Source organism: Chironomus tepperi, unplaced genomic scaffold, assembly GCF_022539635.2.
Source record: "Chironomus tepperi strain 1889 unplaced genomic scaffold, CSIRO-AGI_Ctep_v1 contig_177, whole genome shotgun sequence".
Classification (NCBI taxonomy): Eukaryota; Metazoa; Arthropoda; class Insecta; order Diptera; family Chironomidae; genus Chironomus; species Chironomus tepperi.
Window position 1 is genome coordinate 168,657 of NW_027226299.1, and position 17,630 is coordinate 186,286.

General features: G+C 32.1%; 8 protein-coding genes across 10 annotated transcripts; 3 read left to right on the forward strand and 5 right to left on the reverse strand.

The window, feature by feature from the left end:
- Positions 1–113: 113 nt before the first annotated feature.
- LOC139089340 (probable methyltransferase-like protein 25) lies at positions 114–1,614 on the reverse strand. The gene has a single exon (XM_070638841.1). The coding sequence runs from the start codon at positions 1,612–1,614 to the stop codon at positions 136–138; it is 1,479 nt and encodes a 492-aa protein (XP_070494942.1). The 3' UTR covers positions 114–135.
- A 6-nt stretch (positions 1,615–1,620) lies between these two features.
- Positions 1,621–2,143, reverse strand: LOC139089341 (protein LTO1 homolog). The gene is made up of 3 exons (XM_070638843.1): positions 2,134–2,143; positions 1,944–2,071; positions 1,621–1,889 (listed from the first exon to the last, which is right to left on the reverse strand). Exons 2-3 carry the CDS (start codon positions 2,062–2,064, stop codon positions 1,621–1,623), a joined length of 390 nt encoding a protein of 129 aa, XP_070494944.1. The 5' UTR covers positions 2,065–2,071; positions 2,134–2,143.
- A 244-nt stretch (positions 2,144–2,387) lies between these two features.
- On the forward strand, positions 2,388–3,138 carry mRpL12 (mitochondrial ribosomal protein L12). The gene has a single exon (XM_070638942.1). It carries the CDS (start codon positions 2,488–2,490, stop codon positions 3,043–3,045), a length of 558 nt encoding a protein of 185 aa, XP_070495043.1. The 5' UTR covers positions 2,388–2,487; the 3' UTR covers positions 3,046–3,138.
- Positions 3,139–3,759: 621 nt separating this feature from the next.
- On the forward strand, positions 3,760–7,576 carry LOC139089335 (uncharacterized). Of its 3 annotated transcripts, XM_070638836.1 has the most exons (6): positions 3,760–4,142; positions 4,206–4,583; positions 4,685–4,941; positions 5,009–5,219; positions 5,327–5,697; positions 7,274–7,576. In XM_070638836.1, the coding sequence occupies exons 1-4, from the start codon at positions 3,983–3,985 to the stop codon at positions 5,126–5,128; spliced, it is 915 nt and encodes a 304-aa protein (XP_070494937.1). In that variant the 5' UTR covers positions 3,760–3,982; the 3' UTR covers positions 5,129–5,219; positions 5,327–5,697; positions 7,274–7,576. The 3 variants fall into 3 exon arrangements, with proteins under 3 accessions (XP_070494937.1, XP_070494936.1, XP_070494938.1); XM_070638835.1 differs by having other exon boundaries at positions 5,009–5,697; XM_070638837.1 differs by having other exon boundaries at positions 3,761–4,142; positions 4,691–4,941; positions 5,009–5,697.
- LOC139089336 (uncharacterized) lies at positions 5,891–7,215 on the forward strand. The gene is made up of 2 exons (XM_070638838.1): positions 5,891–6,201; positions 6,267–7,215. Exons 1-2 carry the CDS (start codon positions 6,157–6,159, stop codon positions 7,125–7,127), a joined length of 906 nt encoding a protein of 301 aa, XP_070494939.1. The 5' UTR covers positions 5,891–6,156; the 3' UTR covers positions 7,128–7,215.
- Positions 7,565–10,293, reverse strand: LOC139089334 (uncharacterized). Its single transcript, XM_070638833.1, has 4 exons — positions 10,074–10,293; positions 9,669–10,008; positions 8,414–9,350; positions 7,565–8,319 (listed from the first exon to the last, which is right to left on the reverse strand). The coding sequence occupies exons 1-4, from the start codon at positions 10,172–10,174 to the stop codon at positions 7,610–7,612; spliced, it is 2,088 nt and encodes a 695-aa protein (XP_070494934.1). The 5' UTR covers positions 10,175–10,293; the 3' UTR covers positions 7,565–7,609.
- A 343-nt stretch (positions 10,294–10,636) lies between these two features.
- Positions 10,637–13,017, reverse strand: LOC139089365 (thiamine transporter 1-like). Its single transcript, XM_070638886.1, has 6 exons — positions 12,886–13,017; positions 11,983–12,214; positions 11,785–11,918; positions 11,561–11,728; positions 11,140–11,504; positions 10,637–11,065 (listed from the first exon to the last, which is right to left on the reverse strand). Exons 2-6 carry the CDS (start codon positions 12,192–12,194, stop codon positions 10,661–10,663), a joined length of 1,284 nt encoding a protein of 427 aa, XP_070494987.1. The 5' UTR covers positions 12,195–12,214; positions 12,886–13,017; the 3' UTR covers positions 10,637–10,660.
- Positions 13,018–14,036: 1,019 nt separating this feature from the next.
- On the reverse strand, positions 14,037–17,436 carry Ent3 (equilibrative nucleoside transporter 3). Its single transcript, XM_070639033.1, has 3 exons — positions 16,677–17,436; positions 15,834–16,071; positions 14,037–15,741 (listed from the first exon to the last, which is right to left on the reverse strand). The coding sequence occupies exons 1-3, from the start codon at positions 17,011–17,013 to the stop codon at positions 14,475–14,477; spliced, it is 1,842 nt and encodes a 613-aa protein (XP_070495134.1). The 5' UTR covers positions 17,014–17,436; the 3' UTR covers positions 14,037–14,474.
- Between the last annotated feature and the right edge of the window lie 194 nt (positions 17,437–17,630).

Genomic DNA, 17,630 nt, shown 5'->3' on the forward strand with positions numbered 1-17,630 from the left:
AGACATTGATTTGAAATTCGTCTGGAAAATCAGGAAAAATGCTTGAAACACCCACACACTCACAGAAACCGGACAAACACAATCACACATAATTTTTAAATTTCAAAAGACCGTTATAAATTTCAATAAAATTAATTATTTTATTCCTAAAATAGCAAAATTTCTTGGAGAAATAACACTATCAAAAAGTTTTACAAGATAAACATGCTCAACATCATTCTCTAAAAGATAAAGATATCTATCTAAATGAATTATAGTTTCAATAGTTTTTGCCGATAAAAGTCTGATAAAATAATGGAAAGTTATTGCTTCCTTATCAAATTTGTGGTCTTCTTCAAGTTGCCTAATCTCCTCCTCTGTCAAGTCATATGTTATGTTTAATCGTTGACATGCTTTCTTGATATATTCCTCTAAACTTTTAACACGCTTGATTTTACCTAATCGGAACACGTGAGGCTTTAAGCCTTTACGGAATCGCTCTCTAAGTAGCTTTTCAAATATAGAACGATAGAACAGTGACTCATCAGGATTGCTAATTCCATTCAAGATTCTCTCAAAACTCTGTGTACCAAGCATGCGAGCATTTCGACCAATTCTATACTTGCGTTCTTTAAGATAATTTGATAATGGAAATCCATAGTCATCTGGATGGTCAATTACTCGTTCCTGATCATTAAAATAGTCAATCTCGAACTCCTCAAACAGTAAGTTATAGCAACATGGAACATTCATAATCATTTTAATCCTATCGTTACTAACAAAATGCTTTAATGAATTGGCTGACAAGTTTCCGCAGGTATGAAGACCAATTAGGCAGATCTCGTCCATTTTCTCATCTGGATATGCTTGATCTATTAAAGTATTTAAGTCTGTATCACCATAAATATAAGATGCAATTGTCTTGTACTTTTTATCATCCTGGACTTCGTCAGGTGAATTTAATTCAGGTGTCTCAATATTCATCCTTGATGCTTCCTTCTTAACTAAATGAGGCCACAATTTTGTCAACTTTGCATTTCGTAACTCAGCTTCACGAGCATTCTGATCGCTAGCATCAATGCCAAGAGTCTTGAGATTGAATTCTAGAGACACACGTGTGGATAAGTATCCTTTACCGTCACCAAAATCGAGAATCAGCGGTTTCTTGTCACGAGTTCTGGATAGAATTCCAACAATTTTTGAAGCAACACTAACTTCATGAGACTTTTTATCCTTCATAAATTCCTTAACATGAACATTTAGGCCTAAGTCAGTTGGCACTTTTAGAGCCTTAAATTCGTCAATCATTTCATCGTGAGTCAAATAAAGCTTGTCAGTTAAATTTTCAAGATAGAATGTTTTTTCCAACTGGATCTTGTTGTGGAGATTTTGATGCTTCTTAATTAAATCAATTGAAGGATTATCTTTCTGGAAAAATAGATCCATTGCTGACCTAACATCCTCAATTGTGTTAATTTCACTTCTAATGTTCTCTGGGACATGCTTAACATACAAATTCTCACAAATCCATGCTACCATATGCATATTAACAAATTCTCTTGACGGTTCCATATGAGTGACTATTCGGTCCAGATGTTTTTGGACAATTGCTATTAATTCTAGCTTATTAACCATTTTTTTTTAAAAACTTAAGTCTGATTTTTGAGGATAAACTAAATTTGTAATTTTTAAAAGTGCTGTAAGCTTCTTAAACTGTGCTCTAATTGTATTAAGGGATTCAAATAGGTCGAATGTATCGCAATTTATCTGTGGGAACTGCTCAATTATTCCTTTTAATTGTGTTATTAAATTAAGGACTTTCTGATCAATTGGTGCTGGAATTTTATGATTCTCTAATACAGCTAAATAAAAACCAAGTTCTGCTCCAATCTCTGCGCCTCTATGAAATCCTAAAATGTTTCAAAATTATGCACGATCTATGGAAAATAGCACAAGATTATTACCGATATGATAAGCCTCCAAATTTCCTTCACTAACTCCTTTCTCGAATCCCTTCTTGTAGCTTTCCTCAGCGATCCGCTCCTCACTTAGAAGAATCTGCTCAAAAGCATCATTAATATCCATAAGTATACTGAAATAATATAATTAATTGAGACGAAAATTATGTGAGAAAGTTCATACTTCGTTGTTTACAAAATGTCAGGGTTGTCCCAACTGTGGATGTAGAATGTTTCAAATCTCCTGTTTTCGCTATTCACAAATGTCTGGTAGCCTTAATAATTTTCTCAGTGTTTTAATTGAACAATAGCTGACTATAGAATACAGTATAATTAACTAAATCAATCAAATTTCATCAAATTAAAAACAACTACTTGGATCAACAACCCTGGAAAAATTCAAAAAATCTTGAGCCGTTTCATGAAAATATTCTAATTTTTTGAGGTTAAGAAAAAAGAAAACAAAAAATTTTCAATTTTCAATAAATTAATTTTTCTCACTTTTCCTGGCATTTATTCATCACTTTCTCACTAAGAAACAATTTCAATCATGTTGAAGACAAGAGCAATGTTAAATTTAATCAAAATCAGCACTCGTTCAATGAGAACGACAACAATTTATAGAAATGTGGAAGCAGCCACAGCAACATCAGAAAAACTCCAGATTCCCGTCCCAGAAGGAAGTGACAAACCAATCAATCCAAAGCTTGACAACATCGTAAATCAAATCGCCAGTCTTAATATCTTAGAAGTTAGTGAGCTAAGTACTTTATTAAAGAGAAAATTAAACCTTCCCGACACAGCAATGATGCCAATGGGAGGATTTGTTGCACAAGCAGCCCCAGCCCAAGCTGCTGAGGAGGAAGAAGAAGCAGCACCAAAAACAGTCAAGACCTCATTCAAAGTAAAAATGACTAAATTCGATGAAAAACAAAAAGTCGCATTAATTAAGGAAATTAAGAGCTTATTCGATGGAATGAATTTAGTGCAGGCCAAGAAGTTTGTCGAGAGTGTTCCAACAATTGTAAAGGAAGATGTCTCTAAAGAGGAAGCTGAGAAATTAAAAGAGGCTCTCACGAAAATCGGTGCAGTCATTGAAGTTGAATAAATTACATTATTTGATTTAAACATAAATACCTAATAAGATTGTATAATAGGCAATTTCGCAACAAATTCTTAGAAATAAAAAGTATGGATTACAGTACTATGACTTTCAATTGATACTTAAACCATTCATTTTTAGGCCGGTAAAGTGAATTAAGTCAAACTGGATGTTATTTTGTGAGTTTGGGAAGTGATTATGATGTCGCTGGATCTTGTTGTTTTGAATCTACAGTGACATTTTTGATATCTTGTTGGAAGCAAATTCATATAAACCAATTTGCACTTAAAGAATCACAATAAAAATGTTTGATGCTCCAAAAAAGAGATTTGATCCAAAAACCTGCATTAATAATTACATGGATGGGGCGAAAACACAATACGAAACAAGCAATCACCTGCTACATCATACTACTCAACTCATCTCATCCAGAAAATAATGTTGATTAACTTATGTTGTTGAAATTCTTGCAACATTAGTCAAAACAAAGCAACATCATTTTTTGATGAAACTTTTAAATGTTTTCCCCAGCCTACCTGATATATCAAAAAAATTAAGCCAAAAACATTTGAAACATAAAAATATTAAATTTTTTTGAACGTGGTTGAATATTATCAAAAAATATTAATTTCCCTGAGTGATATGAGAACTTAATTTGTGCCGCTGGATATAAAAAAAAATAACTGTAAAAAATTCGAAAACAAATGTGACGTGCAACAAAAACACTAACACAATCAACATTGAAGCTTCACTTTTGAGAAATTAATAAAAAAAATTGTTGAAAAATCGAATTAACGTGATAAATTCTGTTCAAAACTATAATTAACTAATGTTAAACGGTAAATAAGTGGTTGAACTATTAAAATAAAATAAGGAACATCAAAAAAAGTTGTAAAAACAACGAAAAACTTTAAAGAAAAACATAGTAGCCAACATAAAAGAAATGCACAACGTTACTGCTGATCAAATTGAGAAAAATAAGCATCTAATAAGACTTGTCAAGCAATATCCTCAAATTTATAATCATGATCCGACCCAACAAACTAATGCTGATTCCATTGAGGAGGTATGGCATAAAATTGGAGCTGATATAGGCGAACCAGGTAAATATACATGAAGTAACATCCAGTGAATGTTTGTTAATGTGCGATTTTTATGATGTTTAGCGGACGTTTGCAAGAAAAAGTGGCGGTTACTGAGAAGCTCATTAATTCGGTATATAAAAGTATTTAAGGATAAATCTACGTCAAAAGGTAATCGCTATCGTCCATATTATCTACTAGAGCATATGGACTTTTTGCTTCCTCATATCGACGATAAGAGTATCATACGAAAGGTAAAACCGATTATCAAATCCCCCACTCAAACACCTACTACATCTACGACTGTGACTTTAGTCAAAAAGGATCGCGACGATGATACTATCTTATATGCTAATACTACACCTAATACAACTATAACTTACAATGTAGTAGCTACAAAAGATAGTTCTCCGCAGGACATTAAAGCTGATCCTCAACAAGACATCCAGCAATATTATGCAGGTACATTACTCACTTACAATTTTAGCTGCTAAAGTGAATTTAAAAATCACTTGTCAAATGCTGACTGGATCTTAATACAATCATTATTGTTTCTCGGTTAGGAGCAGGCGTTAAGATTATAGGTGAAGATTATATTACAACATATCAACCGGGTGAACAGTTGATTTATCAAACAACAAGCAGTGGAGCGGAAGAGCAACAAATTCAACATTCAGAATGTATTCAGGAACAGCATGAGCAACAGCAACAAGAATGCATTCAACAAGAATCGCCATCAAAATCTCAAGTTATGGCATCAACAACATTGATTCCGCTACCAAACATGAGTAATATGTTTTCCAGCACCAATCCTAGTGAGGTGAGGATTTACATTAATTAAACTTATTTTAATAACTGGACTAATGAATTATTTTGATTAATTCCAGGCAAGCGATTTATACTTCTTGATTGGACTTTTGCCTGATTTCAAGAACTTGAATAATGATCAAAAGCGTAAAGTCAAGATTGGAATATTGAAGCTTATCGATGATGTCGTATCTAATTAAATCAGTCCAACTTCCTTAATTTTTTTTAATTTTATGAATTCATTATTTTTAAATATAATTTTTTGAGCAAATTCTGTTCAATTTGATGGAAGTAAGTGACATGCTGAAGTACACATATTTTGATGCATTATTATTGTTTTGTTCATTTTCCCTCCTTTTTGACGATTTTTTTTTTTTTAAATATATATAAACTTGTAGGTCGAGAGAAACATATAAACGTCAAGCATTATACATACTAGTGAGCATAAGCAAGCAAAAAGAGTGTTGTTATTGTTTCCAAAAAAAAAATCGTTCCTACAGTTTTGTTTTGTGTCTGTAAACAACATTATAAAAAGGGAATAACTATATATATGAAATTATACATATATTTTACGTATTGTAATTTTCAAAACAAAAATTAACTAAATTTAAATAAAAGAGAAAAATTCTATTGAAAGTGTAAAATCAGGATGTCTATAAAGAATCATTATTATTCGATTATTAGTGGATTATGTGGAAGTCTAGCTTCAACTTTTGGAAAACTTATGAATTATAATTTTATAAAAACAAACAATTCCAATGTCGATGAGGTAATGTTGTATGTTTTGATTTTTGTGTTATTAATGTTGCACGGACAACTTACTACTTCCAATATTATCAGTCAAGAAATTACAACTTTAAGTTTGAAAAAGTTTAATTTTTACCGATTTTCAAAAATTCAAAATTTAACGATTTTTGAAAATTCAAATTTGGCAAAGTTTTCAAATTTTTTGACAAATTTATCGTTTTTTGGAAAGTTTGTCAAAAATTGATTAATTTACCTATGAATGAGTTCTCGAAAGTGTCTTAAAGTGTCTCAAAACAAATGTTTCAGTGTATTTGAATGTTGCAAGAGTTTTGAATGTGTTAGTCATGTTGTATGGTGCTTCTTCAATGTGTTATGTCGCCATTATGTTTTTCATTTGTCGCTCACAAAAATATTTATAAAAACGCGAAAAATCATTAATTATAGTGAGTTTTAAGAACTAAAAACAGTGCTAATTGATAAAATGTATCAAGTAACAGCATCGCAAACTGAGCAGAATATAAAACTCGTAAGTATTATTGGAGTTTTGAGTAAAATTCAAATTTTATAATTTTTTGTGGGATTTTTTTGCAGATTTCGTGCGTTAAGCAGCACAGATGCCTGTTTGACCATTCTGATCAGAATTATAAAAACTCTGTCCATGTTGATCGTTCATGGCAATCCGTTTCAAAGGATTTTGGAGAGAGTATCTCAGATTGTAAGAAAAAATGGAGACATCTACGATCAAGCTTGTCTCGATACCTGAAAAGTTCAAAAGATCAGGCCAAGAATAAAAATAACAAACTAAAACCGTATTATTTGTTACAACATATGGACTTTTTAGTTCCATACACAAAAACATTAGAGACGAAATCAGAAAATGTTATAACTAAATATGAGTCCAATGATGAGCAGGACAATTTTACAGAGATGAAGGAAGACCCGTCGGCATATGACCATGAAATCATACAGGAAGAATCGCAATCGATGGAAGATGAAGAGGATATTGTCTATGAGGCGTATGAAATACAGGAACAGATCCCAACATCATCTACAGCAGTGACACCGAATTGTGATCGAAAGTCTCAAATCACTTTAGTCCGTTCACATGCAAATAATCAACAAAATGGTTCAATTCCTCAATTGCAACCATTAATGAATACAATGTCAACACCCCCAAAACCGTCGCCGCAAACATTGCAAATAAATGCAGCACAGATCTCACAAATAAATCAACAACAACAATCATCAGGACAGTCTGTAAATATGCATAATCAACAGTCGATTCCTGTTCAAAATACAATCATCCCCATAGCCGATGATCAAGGTAGCGCAGATTTGAATTTCTTCCTTGCATTACTTCCGGATGTACGAAATATGAATCAAGATCAAAAGCGACGACTTCGTATCGGTACCCTTAAATTAATTGATGAGATTCTCGGATCATCGCATTAAAAATGTTTATTATTATTGTTTCAAGTACTGATCATTATGTAAAAAAACAAAGATTTAATAAAAAGTGAAATATTAAATATAGGATAAATTCATTAGGTGCTTGCTAATTTGTCACTAAGCTCTGTTAATGATTGATATCCTTCCAGGAAACATCATGGCTGCAAAAAGGAATATTCTTATGCTTAGTGATCATTTCAAATGCCTTAGTATGGAGATTCTTCGTGAAAGGTCTGCACAACAACGATGAAAGTGCGTTAGTTCCAACAATGGTATCAACAGCTGCAAACTTTCTGCCTATCTGGACTTTTTGGATTCATCATATTTAGTGAAAAAGCAAATCCACTGTGGTGGCTGGGACTCATAATGGTACTCGCTGGATTGTACCTGATCGTGTCTGATAAGAGTTTATCGGAAGTAAAGGATGAGAATAAAAAGGATTAATTAAATAATATCTCTTTTTTATTGATAATTCTACATAGTTTTCATGATTTTGGCAAATTATTAGGATCCAGCTCACTAAATGCCTCAATTATAATCGTATCAAGAAGGCAATAAGCCAAATTTTTATTAAATACAGGATTTTGTAAGAGCACAAGATTATTTGATAATCCATCTTTAATTTTATCCAGTCGTTCCATAGCTAAATTTTTTCTATCCATCAATTCCTTTTTGGTCGGCTGATGTTTTGATTTCTGTTCGAAAATTTTCTCTTCTAGTTCCTTTATGAGATGTGCAACTATTGCTTGATTAATGAGCTTTTTGGCTATTTTTCTAATTGAAAGACAAATCAGCATGTCTGAATTTGGCAAGAAATTTAAGAATCCAGTAGCTATCCTGAGAATAATGTCATTAAATTTTATAATTTCAGCTAAAAAGTACAACAGGCTTTGTGTTGGAGTCTTGATGAATGATGAAATGGTTATTGGAGTTGTCGTCGATTGTCCAGTAATATTAAATAAATTATGATAAAGTTCTATATTTCCAAATTTAATTCTACTACGTTGCCTCTCATGCTTAGTTTGCGTTTTTACAATGTCCTCGCCCATGTCCGCTTCCGATTCTATTGAGTGATATAATGTTTTCATAAAATTGTCTAAATCTTGTCCTTTTTCCTTTCTTAGTCTAACTGCCATGGAATTGAATGGACTTATTGGATTCACAATGTCAAGAGCATCAAAAACTTGAATGTCACCTGAGAAAAAAAATTAAAAAATAACGGTCAAAAAATATTTGAAAAATAGCGGTCAAAAAATATTTGAAATTTTCAAAAAATAACGGATTTTTACCTTCTTCAATGCCGTCAACAGCAATTTTCATAGACATTGCATTTTTGATTCTAGCTGCAAGCTTTTGGCTTGAAATATCTGAAGATCCAGCGACATCTTCAGTTTCTTGTTTATATGTATTAAATAGTTCCCGATCACCATAAATATACTTGTAGTATTCGGCACTTTTATAGAAATCATATTTCCATTTATATTCCAAATATTTTCTAGCATGTCGATAGCAATGAAACAAGTCTTTTGGCTTAGTTCCTTCATCCCCATCGAATAAATTATCTCTATATAGCAGCAATAATTTTTCAGACATTTGTTGAAGATTTGACAGCTTTATTGGATCACTTTCGAGATTTCTCTTGTATAGTTCCGTATTCATGTGCTCTACATCTAGCACAAATTTAAGCACCTCAACATCCTTGCAGTTTTTACTCTTTAAGAACTGCATAAAATTGTACAATTTCTCTTGATCATTAAAAAAGTTGCCGTCCATGCGCTGCTCACTGTTACTCTCGTCCGATTCAATAAGTTTACTAAAATTTGCTAAAAGTTCAACCTCTGTCTTATCATTCAGTTCATTAATAGAATTTGTCTTCGAATTAGTTGCTAATATCACAAGCATATTTATAATATCTGGTTCCGCAATAATATCTGTTATAGGCAAAAATATCCAATTTGCAAAAAGTTCACGGACAATTGTAAAAGAGGATTTACAGTTGAGATTGCTAGTTGAAAAAAGGTACGGGATTAATGATTCTGATAATGCACGCAAATATTTGATTTCAGCTTTTCTACTTGTTGTTGCTGGATGAATTTGATGACTGTCAGTGACATATGACCTTATTTGTTCGCTGATATCACCAGCATTTATGGAATGCTTTATTTCATTAATATGTGTATACACAACAGGTAGCAGTTTTGTTGTAATCACCATTGAGTAATCGATCTGCATGAAAAGAAAGGAAACAATGAATCAATATTGATAGCACTTTGTGTGTTCTCGATAATGTTAGGACATTTATGAGTCATTTTGACTTGCTAGTTGTTGGTAGATCAAAATATTATTTTATAACGGAAATTTAAAATTTGAATTTTTGATCTACAATTTTTTTGGAATTTTTGGAATCGATAAATTTTGAATTTTTGAAAACCGTTAAATTTTGAATTTTAAAAATCCTTTGAAGAAGTTATGAAACAATAATATGCGCCTCAAACATGCATTGCTTAACGTCTTCAAGCAATTTTTAATGTCAATAACACTTACATCTTTGCATCTTATTGCCAAGTTCCGCACAGCATGAGCAATCTCGAATTTGATATTACACAAAAAGGATCTATCATTTGATATATTTGAGTACCAGCTATTAATGAATTGATTTAGTAATCTATTGAAGAAATTCTCTAAAGTTGCGTCAAGGTCTTTTGCGATGAAAATTTTTGCGTTTTTGCTTGCATCGTCGATATCTCGGGCATTTTGATTTGTTTTTAATAAATTAAGTAAAATATCTTGAAATTGCTTCTTAATTGTTGGACTTTGAACTATGTAGAGTACGAGCGATAATGATATGATGAATGCAACAATTAAATATATTCCCATAAAAATACTGCAAAATAGAAAGTTATGAATTCCTTAAATAGAGTTATGCTGGATATTGCGTATGATTTTTACCTGTACATAAAAGTTAATAAACATATTGTCACGGCTACAATAAACGTTTTTAACGCTAAATCATCATTAAATATATTTTTTAGTTGCACTAAACTATCCATTCTTAAAATTTATGCTGCTTTGCATGTCTGATATTTAAAAAATAATTAATCACACTAAATATATATAATAAAACTCTTTGTTATTCACAATAAATAGGAATTTATGTTGACTTTTTAATACTAAAAAAAATAATATTTTATTTGTTGTTGGACGAAATCAAGGTGTGGACACTTTTGCAGTTGTATTCATCTATATAAAATGTTAATTAACTTTGTTTCTGTCAAGTCATTTGATCCATCAGTTACCAGCATTTTACAAACTATTTAATCAATCTCATAAATTAAGCAATCTTAGAAAATACAGAAAAAACCAATAAATTTGAAAAGTTTCCACACCTTGAGCACAACGTAAACAAAACAGATGAGCAACCGTTGCTCAAAGAAAAATTCAAATTATTTTCTGTAACGGAATTTTAACAAGTGCATGCACGTGACATAGGAATTTCTCAAACGACATCCAACAATTTTTGACAATATAAAAAACATTTATTTTTTCTTAAAAAATTTAACAATCCCAGCAATCATATACACAGCTCCAAGTATAAAAAAGTAAATACTAAATACGAAAAATTGTTCTTTTGGAGTCAATTTAAAGCTTGCGGTTTCTGTCACGAATATGATCGTGGATAAAGTTTGTACTGCAAGTGCTACAAGAGTATTTATTCCGAATATCAAGGCAAATGAGTCGTCGGATAGAAATTTGGCAACAAATGCTGTGACGAGGGTGATGATAAAATTATAAACAATGCCTACTAGGACATACATGATGTACGCTATCCAAATATTGGATGTCCATATTGAAACTAATGTTAAGCCACCTTGAAGGAATGAACAGACTGTGAGGAGTAAGATGTCATACTTTTGGAATGAGTCTTGGAGGATGTGACCGCCCTAAAAGATTGATTGATGTAAGTTTTGAGGTTAAGTGACTTTTTGAGGTTAGCATCAAAATCCAATGTACTTACCAAACTAGCACTAAGTGCCCCGAACAGCGTCAATGAAGCCTCAACACCTCCATTATAAAAATTTTCCTGATCGGGATCAATTTCCTGCCATAGTAGCTGAACATAGCTAATAATCTGTAAGTACCCAGCCGTAGATAATGCCCACCATATACTATAAATAAGAACTGTGCGATTTGAATATGACACAATGAAGTGACTCCAAAGAAGTTTTGATGCACGATCCCATGAGAATTTTGGCTTAATATCTTTAGACGACACTTCAACTTCCCTTCCATCTTTTGATTCCACATCCTCTATTTTCCACATATAAAGGCTGACTCCCACAGCAGGAAGCATTAGTGAGACGCCAAATGATATAATTTGTGCTGTGAAAGGAGTCAAAAATGTAATAAAGACACTCCTTAATAGTTACAGCACTTACTTCCAAAAGAGATATAATTCAATTCCCTAACATTCATCAGACTAAATGATACAAGGATTTGAGCAAGAACACCTGCGAGAAATCTTCCAGTTAATAAAGAAGCCCTTGTATATCCAGTAACACGTTGATACTTTTCTTTTGGCACTTTTGCGTAGATGTACGTATAGTCTATAAATTGGAATTAATTAGATTTTTACTGGATATAAGATTTAGGATTTACATACACGCAACTTCTGATGCCATAAAAAAGCCATAACAAATCTGAACGACATAAAGCCATGCTAATGTTTTCGTCCACAATAGCAATGCCCACATAACAATACCAACACATGCTGATGCTATAATGATTGGCTTGTATCTGTAAAGATATAAATACTTGTCATTTTTCATATTGGACAGTTGACATCTAACAATAGACTGACCTTAAAATATCAGTTACCATGAATACAACACATAATTGAATAAGATAGCTGTAGGTCCCAAAAGGATAAATTTCCCTATTGAGCTGTTCCGATGTCACATTTCTCCATACACCATTTGATAGAAATTCTACCACAAATGGCTCGTTCGGCCTCATTTCTCGAAAGAAGCCAAATGTGCAGAGAATTAATGATATCGATATCCATTCCTTCATGTTTGAGTCTATACAGGAATCTATGGAAAGAGAGGGCATTTTGAATGTTTTTTAATATTGTGGTTAGTTAAATCTTTATGAAGTGAAAGGTTAAATGAAGTTGAACGGAATTTACATCAACAGACATCAAGTTGAGTCTTAAGACAGTGTTAAATGTTCGAATGATGAAAATGAAGGTTGCGTAGATCAAAACAATACAATTTGTATGGTTTCATATAAACATTTGTATGGTTTTCTATTTTCGCTGTTGTAGAACTCCCAAAAATTCAAATAAATTCCGTTATAAAAATGCCAATTTTTCAGAATCTCTTCATCAATAAAAACACAAGGCCTATTTTTAATCACTAATAAGTACCTTTAAGTTATCAGCAATTGAATTAATCAAACCAAAATCCATATGACAGAATTTAAAAATTAATATCAAAGAAATTGATAAGACTCGACATTCCAAAAATGTAAACAGAGACAACCTTGAATGTTTTCGCACTATTTTATCGTAGTAAGAGATCATTTTCAGTCATAACTCTCAAAATTTATTCTCATCCGACGATTATTTGATATGTCTGCATTCTTATACACAATAGAATTCACGTTTTAAGTGAAAAAATCTAATTTTAAACGAAATCAAATCCGAGAATGTCTAAAAATAAGTCATGCGACATTAATTTGAGTCAATGCAGCAGGCACTTACCTGCCTATGTATCTATATTATTATTAGACTATTAAAATATATTATCGCAGCAATAATAATCAGAAAACCATTACACGCCGCTTTATGAAACAAAAATAATGCAGCATGTACGTATTCCTTCAATGAATGAAATTGAACTGAGTAAAAATACTTGAGTCAAAACTCTCGTGGAAATAGCTTCCAATAACTCATTCATTCTCTTCATTCTCACATTATAAGATTATGTCGCTTACAACAGGAGTAAAAGTAAAAAAAAGCAGCGTAAAGTCGACAACAAAAATAAAAAGGTTTTATCAGTTCCGTAAACCTTGATCATGTGTTTCTCACGTTAATGATAAACTTTTACCAAATTAATTAACGATCGAGCCCCAATTTTGCAAATCGCGGTGATTAAGGTATAAAGATAATGATGATAATGAACTTGTAAATTAAGTCATTTGATTTTATGAGAAGTAATTATGGACTTGATTGGGTTGTACTGAAATATTTTGAGATTGTTGGACACAGTTGGACATTGAACTTCGGTAAAACCCTTGACTGCTAATTTTAGAGTATCGATATGGCTTTATTACTTCTGTTACAGACGTTCTTCTCACATTACTTGATTCAGCATAACAGGTGAACGACCGATGTAGTGGTAGAATACATCTTAAAATGTACTTGAAGTCTCTTTTGAACCAACCGTCGTCTAATAGAATAAATTAGTAATATCTTTTAATTGACTTCAATTTCTTTTATCTTTCTGTTATCTGGTTGTCAATTTATGAGTATTAAGTCAGTTTACACTTGCTTTGAATGTATATAAACAACAGAAAAGTCGCAATTTTTAAAATAATTCAACTAGGCTGAATTCAGCTGGCATTTTGCTCAATTCAGCTTTATAATTCACTGAATTCAGCTGGTTATTTTGTATAATCTGCTGCATTGAATCTTTAGATTAATTCAGCAGCGAATTCGCTGAATTCAGCTAATCTTTTGTCAAACTAGCAGTCCTTTTCAAATGAAACTTTTGCTGAATTCAGCTGAGCAATTCATTGAGTTCAGCTAATCTTTTGTCGAATTTAGCAGGTCCTTTTGCTGAATTCAGCTTAAAAGCTGGAAAACTTGATATTTGCAAAATTCACATGCAATATTCCCGTACAATTCATTAACTAAAACAGTAATTCCTTTGTGTTTATGCATGTTTAATGCGTTAATTTTCATGTCAAATTTATTCATCTAATCTCTTGTTCATTTCTTTCATTATTTCTCACAGACATTGTAATTATCAAGGTATATTATTTAGGATTTATATTTACATACACATTTAATATAATGAAAATAATATCATATGCCACTTGTCTCATGAGCTTCCATTAATTTATCAAAAAATATCTCATTGTCTGTTTGTCTCTACATTAATTAACATATATTGATCAAGTCATGGAAACTCGTGTGACGATTAATTAATTCATCCATAGTAATATTAATTTGTCTTTTTTTTCTTCCTTCACATTTTGTCACAATTTACATGACTGACTGCTTATATAGTTATTTGAATAATATAAATTCTTTTTGTCATCGTATATATCCATAAAGTAGTTCAAATTTTAATGCACATTAACAGTGGATGTTGACAATGAGAGACTTATATTTGACGGGATTGTTGATGTAAAGTCTATTGAGGAAATATCAGATGTTTGTGGAAATAATGTTGAAAGGATTGTAATCAGTTGCGTTGTTGTAGATGCTGTTGTGGATGTTGTCGATAAAAATGTTGTAGATCCAATTGTTGTTGTATCAATTTCATCAGGATTTTTTGGTATGAATGGATATTGTGGACATGGAAAAGCAAGTGGAGGTCCAAGCATATTTTCAAAAACATATCCGACCATAGATCCAACAGTTAATCCAGACATGTAGGATATTGTCATTATATTACCCGTCATTTCCTTCAATGGAGTTGAGACTTTCTCAGATGCTAACATCATTGGTAATGATCCAGCTAATCCATTAGATAATCCTAATGCTACAGTAAACATAAATGCAGGCAATTCGCCGCCAATTGTTGGATTCTTACGCGGAGCCACGCATAGCAATAAGAGTGGAATTAATAATGCACGAAGTGTTGACATTAAAACCAATTGTCGTCGCGACCACGAATATCGTACAGCTGCCAAAAGTTTTCCAACTACATCTGCTGCATTGAATGTGAACATGAGTAAGACAGGCATCCATGACTTGAGATTGCATGATATGATTTCCGATTCTAATCCCGGATATAAACTTAATGTGACACAGTATGCTAAGGCAATACAAATCATGTATGGGAAAATTGATCGTGCAACTTTAATTCTATCATTGAATCCTTCCTTAATTCTTCTCAAGTTGCTCAAACGAGGCGGTCCCGGTGCCAAAATATGCTCAACTTTATATGCTGTTCCTGAATAATTTCCAGTTGGCGACGATAACGAGTCTTGATTTAATGTTGCAGTAACGGCACTATTAGCTCTACTCGACACCATAGACGATTCACCGGATCTTATTAATGAAGATTCTATGTTAATATCAGCACCACATGTTGGATTAGATAGTTCATAAACGGGATTACTAAAGCTTAATGTTGGAGCGGAATGTGATTGAGCTGTAACGGGTGGAGTATTTTCAAGATTAAGAACACCATAAAGTGATGAGCCATCAGCCTCTTCATCAGGTCTTAAAATTATCTTCGTACATGACTTTAAATGGTATCGTATGTATGGAGAGTCGATTGTTATAACATGTAAAATATAGCTACACACTACGTATGCTATTGAAAGTAGGAAGAAAATCAATGTCGAAATTTTGTCATCTTCAATAAGCAGTTTTGTTATGACTCTATAGAAAAGAATAGAAGCACAATAGAGAGGGGGAGAAAGGAAGGTGTGTTGAAAATAAATTAATTAACGGAATTGAAACTTGATACTTACCTATTTGACGAGACCAATAGTCCGGCAACACTTTCGCCGGTCATTAATGCTTGAGTAAATTTCTTCTTTGGCAATAAAGCAGCAAATCCATAGAAGGAACTTTGCTGAACTGTACATCCGAGTGCGACAAGACTCACAGCTGCCAAGTTGACATTGTATGCTATCTGTGTTGAGAATACATGCCATGCCACTTCGCAGAGCGCGATGAAACTTAGGGTAACGAGTGCAACTAAATAACCTGTGAAATATTCATAAGCATGTAATCCAACTTGCTAAATGTTGACATACTGGATGTGGGATTTGTGGAAAATTTAGGGATTTTCTTTTTATCGTGAGTATTCTCAGAAATATAAGGAAGTGCTTAAAAGTAAAGATCTTCGAAGAATTTATTGTATCTAAATTGTTCAAGTATCATCCTAAAGATTGACTTGTAATATAATCTTTTAATTCCTTATAATATGGCATTTGAATCAATTTCAAATAAGAATCATTCAATTTACAGTAAGAACAGTTTCAAGAGGATTATTTATTCCAATAATAAGAAAACTTTATAAGCATTAATATTTATTTGACTTGAAATTACACTACATATGAGCTTCTTAGCTGTATTTTAATTAATTTATAATTTTTGATCAAAATTTGAAAAGTCAAAAACTGAAAATTATGGAATTTGAATTTTTGAAAACCGTTATTTTTTGAATTTTTGAAAACCGTTAAAAACTCATGATTGTCAATTTTCGTAGAAAAATGACTTCAACTAAGCCTCAAACGAAAATCAGCAACTCCACACACAAAAGAAAAGTGTACAATTAAGGAACATAAAAGTGTAACATTAGTGCTTACCAAATAATATCCTTATACGAAGTGGAGCAATGGATATGAAAACATTATTCAACAAAACAGATGCGAATGCTACCACAATGTACGTAGTCGATAAGTCTAGTTCAACTGTCCGCGATGGAAATCTTTCGATCCAATAATCGCTAGCAATAATGAAACTATTATAAGGCAGGACGAAACCTATTCCAGCTACGACTAAACTAAAGTATACAGTATTTCGATGGTCTTTTGGTGGGTTTGGATTGTGTTCGGGACTTGTGTCGACAAAATTTCTTGCCGTACTACCAAGTGGCTCATAAGTTCGAGCCTCATCATTTAAATCTATTCCTTCCATCATCATTTTGTCATACACAATATGTCTTTTAATATTTTTGTGCTACAGCTAAGTCTTCTTTATTATTATTAGCAAATCTCTTTTTGCTACTTAGGACTGATGTATATGCTGTGTGTATATAGCTTATTATGCCTCTTCTTGTATTTCAGAATAAAATGAGCTATATGAATTATTATTGTATTGTTGTTGTTGTATTATTGAATTTTTTTTTTCTCTTCCTTAGTATGCTAAAAATTTACATATTTTTCACATTAACAACATCAATTGACTACATTAATAATGATCTAGTATTCTTTGGACAAACTAAAAAGTGATGAGTATCCTTTGGCTATTAAATTTATCCCGTTTTATCTACTTATTCCGACTTAAAATTTGCACTGAAAAAATTTTCATTGAATGAATCAATGATGACATGTTTACTGTACGGATTTTCACTTGACTATGTTCGAGAATAGAGAAAATTTGAGAAGAAAGTGAACTTTTTGTGCATTGGAAGTGACGCATGCGCTATGCAATCATTTCCAATTGTTTACATTTTTTCTTTTACATAGAGAGCTGCACTGAAGATTATGAAAATGTTTGTAAACATGCGACTTGGAAGATAAGATTTTTGGAAAGTTGTC